At 34.0% G+C, this 5696-nt stretch overlaps 1 protein-coding gene across 1 annotated transcript; it reads right to left on the reverse strand.

Moving 5' to 3' along the window:
• Positions 1–466: 466 nt before the first annotated feature.
• Positions 467–4119, reverse strand: LOC100247448 (probable leucine-rich repeat receptor-like protein kinase At1g35710). Its single transcript, XM_059741350.1, has 2 exons — positions 1048–4119; positions 467–941 (listed from the first exon to the last, which is right to left on the reverse strand). Exons 1-2 carry the CDS (start codon positions 4097–4099, stop codon positions 544–546), a joined length of 3450 nt encoding a protein of 1149 aa, XP_059597333.1. The 5' UTR covers positions 4100–4119; the 3' UTR covers positions 467–543.
• Between the last annotated feature and the right edge of the window lie 1577 nt (positions 4120–5696).

Here is a 5696-nt window from a genome sequence, read left to right on the forward strand (position 1 = left end):
ACAGCCCTGCATCACAACCAATTTACAGGTCTATTACAAATTGAGAGATAGAGAAAAAGAGATTTTCATGTTAATGAAATCATTCACCTTAGGATCGAACTGCAATAGTTAATAAACATCGATGATTCTACATGATTGAATTTGAGTGCATCCCCAGCATGCTCTTCATATTCAATAGCCCACTTGGTTATTGATACACCTGCAAATTTGGAAGCAACATGGGGTAAAATAATCACGTCCTTTAACATAGAGACAAATGAACTACCTGCTTGAGGGGCCCTTCAAAGAAAAATATGTTCCAAAGGTTTCAAGGACGTCACATGATGGCAGATCATGCTTCAGAAGAACCTCACATTTCCCCTCTGTCATCTCAACAGGAACAGAATGGGTCTCTTCGCGGTAGCACACCTATACATTCGACCCTTTCACATAAAATATAATTGTAGCTTTATATTATAATAAAAATCTTCTTACTCTACCCAATATAAGCTTTTACAGTAATACTCAATTGATAACAAAATTTACATGGAGAAGTGAATACCCTCAGCTAGTTTCACCCCCATGACCATGACCCAGCAGCTCACCCAACATAATCATGGAAAACGATTTTGACAATGGTGGGCACTGTGTTGAGAGTGCTCGAGCAACTTGTTGCATAGTTGGCCGAAATTGGGGATTAACATGCAAGCATTCAAATGCTAACTTCGTTGCAACCACTACTTCCTCTGCCAGTTGATTCACAGGAGGTGATGGGCGCTGGTCCATCGCATCATTCAGTGGTAAGTGGTGGATGGTTGATGGTGATGAGGATGATGAGGACGCAGATGATAACAGGGATGAGATGAGTTCTCCAGGATGCCTTCCCATAATTACTTCCAATGTCACAACACCGAAGCTATAAACATCAGTTTTATTATCCACCTTCATCGTGTAAGCAAGTTCTGCAAAGAAGATTAGATCATGCTTTGCTCTGCTAAGCAATTATAAAAGTTACATATGATGTATAGAGGCTGTTTAGAGATAAGCAAGGCACTAAGAAAAATGTACCTGGAGCAGTATAACCAAAAGTTCCTGCAAATGAAGTCCAATTAGATGAGTCTGACTTTAAAAGCCTAGCCGTGCCGAAGTCAGATACATGAGCTTCATATTCTGAATCTAACAAAACATTATTGCTCGATATGTCTCGATGAATTACAGGAGGTGAGCAATCATGGTGCATATAGGATAAAGCTTTAGCCACGCCTTTAATAACGTTTAGCCTCACAATCCAATCTAATCTTTCTGCTTCTTCGTTGTTGCATAGAATGTTTTGCAAACTCCCCTTTTCCATAAACTCATAAACCAAAAACGAGTTCTCTGCAAATGAACTGAAGCCATAAAGCTTGACGATATTGCGATGCCTTATTTGTGTTAAAGCATGAATCTCGCTTTTGAAAGCTTTTAAATCAGCCATATCTCCATCTTCTGATGAGTGAAGCTTTTTAACAGCAACAATCCGACCTGTTGGCAACTCAGCCTTGTAAACAGTACCATATCCTCCAGTGCCAATACACTGTCTCGAACTGAAATTGTCAGTCCCTTGTATGATTTGCTCATACAACAATTCCCCATCATGGCCCCATATTGCAAATAGATCTTCAACATTTACTTCTGGAAACTTGGTTTTTCTCTTCCTCAATTTTTGGAAAAGAAAATAAATGCCAATAATTAAAGCAAATAAGAACAATAGAGTGCTCACAGTGAGGAGTATTATGATCAAAACAGAAAACTTGTTGGCCTTCTTTCGACTAACACTGCATGGCTTGAGATGAGTGACATTATTACCGCATAGACCTTTATTATTTTTGAATGCGGCAAATGGAGCAAAGGCTTTGATGTTGGGAAGAGGACCTTCCAATTGATTGTAGGATATATCAGCAGCTATCAGGCTTATCAGATCCTCAAACGTGTGTGGGATGGTGCCAAAGAGCTCGTTATGGGAGAGATTCAACGTTTCTAGGTACTGTAATTCACCTAGCAGCGGTGGTATCTCTCCTGTCAACATATTTTGACTAAGATCGAGACTTTCAAGATGATGCATCTTTCCAATTTCGTCGGGAATGATGTCCACAAATCTATTCTCGCTCAAGTTCAAGGATGATAATTTCCAGAAGTTCCCTAGTTGTTTGGGAATTGGACCGCTTAAGCTGTTTGATGCCAAGTCAAGGATTTCAAGATTGGATAAGTTTCCCAATTCCAAAGGAATATTTCCTGAAAGAATGTTGTTGCCTAGCAACAATTTGAACAATAAGGGAAACATACCCAATTCTTTTGGGATTGTCCCACTCAAACGATTGGCGGAGAGATCAAGTTGTTGCAGTTGAATTGCTTTCCCAAGTTGAGGCGGTATAACACCAGAAATATTGTTGTTGGAGATGTTCAGGTGTGTCAGCATGTGGCACTGCCCCCATTTCTCAGAAAACTCACCATAAAAATTGTTGTTGCTTAGATCAATATAATTTAGGTTCGGGTAGACACCAAAACTTTCAGCTATGTTTCCTGTAAGTTGGTTTCTTTCAAGCCGAACTCTAAATAAGCTAGTGCAATTTTTCAAGCTCTTTGGAATAGGACCAGTGAATTGGTTTCCAAAGGCGAAAAAGTTTTCAAGAACACTACCATGGCATATCTCTTGTGGTAGTTGGCCAATGAAGTTATTCTCACCTAACTGCAAAGATTTCAAATGAGTGATATTATTCATTTCTGGAGGAATGGCACCACTGAGTCTATTGTAATGAAGGGACAAAAAGGTTAAGCCAGACAAGTTTCCTATGGAAGCTGGTATTGAACCGTTGAGATTGTTAAATGCCAAGTAAAGATCATCAAGCAATCTCAACCATCCAATTTCTTGAGGGATGGAACCAGAAAGCTGGTTCTTAAAAAGATACAAAGTGGTTAAATTTCTCAAGTTTCCAATGACAGAAGGGATTGAACCAGTAAGATTGTTATTTGACAATTGAAGATCATTAAGAGATCTTAACAATCCAATTTCTTGAGGGATAGAACCAGAAAGCTCATTCTTAAAAAGAGACAAAGTGGTTAAGTTCCTCAAGTTTCCTATGGAAGAAGGGATCGAACCAATAAGATTGTTAGTTGACAATCGAAGATCATTCAGAGATCTTAGCAATCCAATTTCTTGAGGGATAGAACCAAATAGTTTGTTTCTTTGAAGGTACAAAGTGGTTAAGTTCCTCAAGTTACCTATGGAAGGAGGAATTGGACCAGTGAGATTGTTAGTTGACAAATCAAGAAAATTAAGAGATTTTAACAATCCAATTTCTTGAGGGATGGAACTAGAAAGTTTGTTCTTAAAAAGAGACAAAATGGTTAAGTTCCTTAAGTTTCCTATAGATGGAGGGATCAAACCAGTGAGATTATTAGCTGACAAATCAATAACACTAAGAGATCTCAACAATCCAATTTTTTTAGGGATGGAACTAGAAATTTTGTTAGTATGAAGGTACAATGTGGTTAAATTCCTCAAGTTCCCTATGGAAGGAGGAATTGGGCCTTCGAAATTATTAGAAGACAATGCTAGAAAGTTAAGAGATGTTAGAAATCCAAGTTGGTGAGGTATTACACCAATGAAATGATTGAAACCAAAGTCAAGAACTATGATCAATTTGGAAAGATTACCAATGTTGATTGGAATGGTTCCATAGAGGGAGTTGTTATGAAGATTAAGAATGAGGAGGTTAGGAAGTGATGAGAAATTGAGATTATGGAGTGTACCTCTCAAACCGCAACTATCAAGGTCTAAATTGGAGACACTTCCTGACTTGTGACAAGTCACTCCAAACCAATGATGACAAGAATTGCGTCCAGACCAAGAAGAAAGGAAAGATCGGGTTTGATTATCAAGACTAGCCTTCCATGTTAGAAGAGTAAGTGCTTCCTGATCTTGTTGAACATTCGAAAGAGAAGTGGCAGGTGTAGAGGCAGATGTAAAGGTGACATGGAATGATAATATTGAATACAGAGGGAAAATGAGAAATATGAAGAAAAAAGGAGTGATGATGAGTCGGGAGAGAAAGGAGTAGGATGAAGAATATTCAAGGGCCATTGTTGGATTGGTACAAAGGAAGTTATTAGGGGTCGTACTTGGAGGGAAGGATGAAGATGAAATACTTATTTATAGACTTAAATGTGATACATCCAACATTTCCATTAGTTGGTGTTGACATCCAACTACCTCCTTCATCTACAATTAATGGAATTGAAAAGGAGTACATACATGAGCTCAATTCCACACTAAATTTATTTTATTTTATCAAAATGCTCTTAATTTTTTAATTAAAATGAAATAATTAAAAATATTCCTTTTCACTCCATGCACTTTTAAATATAACCTATTTAAAATTAATAATTACAATTTTTTTTTAGAAGTAAGGACCAAATATGTTGACATCAACAACCTAGTTGATACAGGAAGTCCACTTGAGTTAGTATTACCTGTACATATATCTTTATATAAACTACTTAACATATTTTTTCAAAAATTAATAAATATAAATATCAATGGGAGGAGAATCAGACACATAGTTTATTATTAAACTATAAAAAAATCTGTCATGAATTTGTTTTTCGTAGGCTTATGTTCTGTATAAGATTTTTTTTTTTTTTTTCATTTTGCATCAAGAAATTGAAAAACAAAAATTGATTCATTTGTTACTCATCAAACAATTGAGATCATGCATGGAATTGCATGTCATCAATTCTTCTTGAAGAATTGGCTTATAAGAGATTGATTTTTTTAAATATTTAATTAGAAATATGTAATATTTTCTATATTGATTACATTTTTTTTCTTTAATTTGGTTTAGGTTTCTAAAATTATTAGTTCTCAAATATCTTATTTTAATTATATTAGATACGAATATATATAATTATTATTTTCACAATATTTTTAAATTACTAATTTCTAGAATTTTTATTATGTTAACAAATGTTAATAGTTTGAAATATTTGAAAATATGTTATTGACCATTTTTTTGTCAAATTATTAGTCTTAAAATATTTTTATCTTAATTATATAAAATAAAAGCAAATATAATAATTATTTTAATACATACAAAGATATTTTATTCCTAATTTTTAGTCTTAGCTTTTAAAAAGAAGTAGACTTAATGCTTAAGAACATTTAGATACTATTTTAAATAAATATGTTATTCAAAGTTATACATCTAGCTATTACGTAAATGAAGTTATAGTTAACGTTCATATTGAAAAAATAAATTTTACCTAAGAGTACGTAATAATTATGACATTGTAGCAGAACTCAAATTTTTTTTTCTCGTCTAAGTAGAATTTATATAAAAACTTCACTTATTTTTAGATTGCATTCAAATAAGGATGTGTTGTGAATTAATTAACAACTAAAAAAATTTGTCTATACTATTTATTATTATTAAAAAAGATTTTTTACTAATCAATTAGAATTACTAATGTAGATATGAACATAAAATTCCCATTTCAATTGCACATGTTTTTAATCAAGACTTTTGTTGTCTTCAATAGAGTGGAAAAGTCATTGTTTTACTGGTTCTTATCAATAATTGTTTTCAAGAAATACCCAATATTCATATCAATAGTTGATGTGAGTGGTCTAATCAAAGTGTCAAAATATATGAGATTCATGTATGAAATCTTAATATTTTTAA

The sequence above is a fragment of the Vitis vinifera genome, chromosome 12 (genome assembly GCF_030704535.1).
Source record: "Vitis vinifera cultivar Pinot Noir 40024 chromosome 12, ASM3070453v1".
Lineage (NCBI taxonomy): Eukaryota > Viridiplantae > Streptophyta > Magnoliopsida > Vitales > Vitaceae > Vitis > Vitis vinifera.

Coding starts and splice junctions, on each gene's coding strand:
- LOC100247448 (XM_059741350.1), bottom strand. CDS start 4,099: ATGGCCCTTGAATATTCTTCATCCTACTCCTTTCTCTCCCGACTCATC. Junction 942..1,047: donor TTTTGGTTATACTGCTCCAG/GTACATTTTTCT, acceptor TCTTCTTTGCAG/AACTTGCTTACACGATGAAG.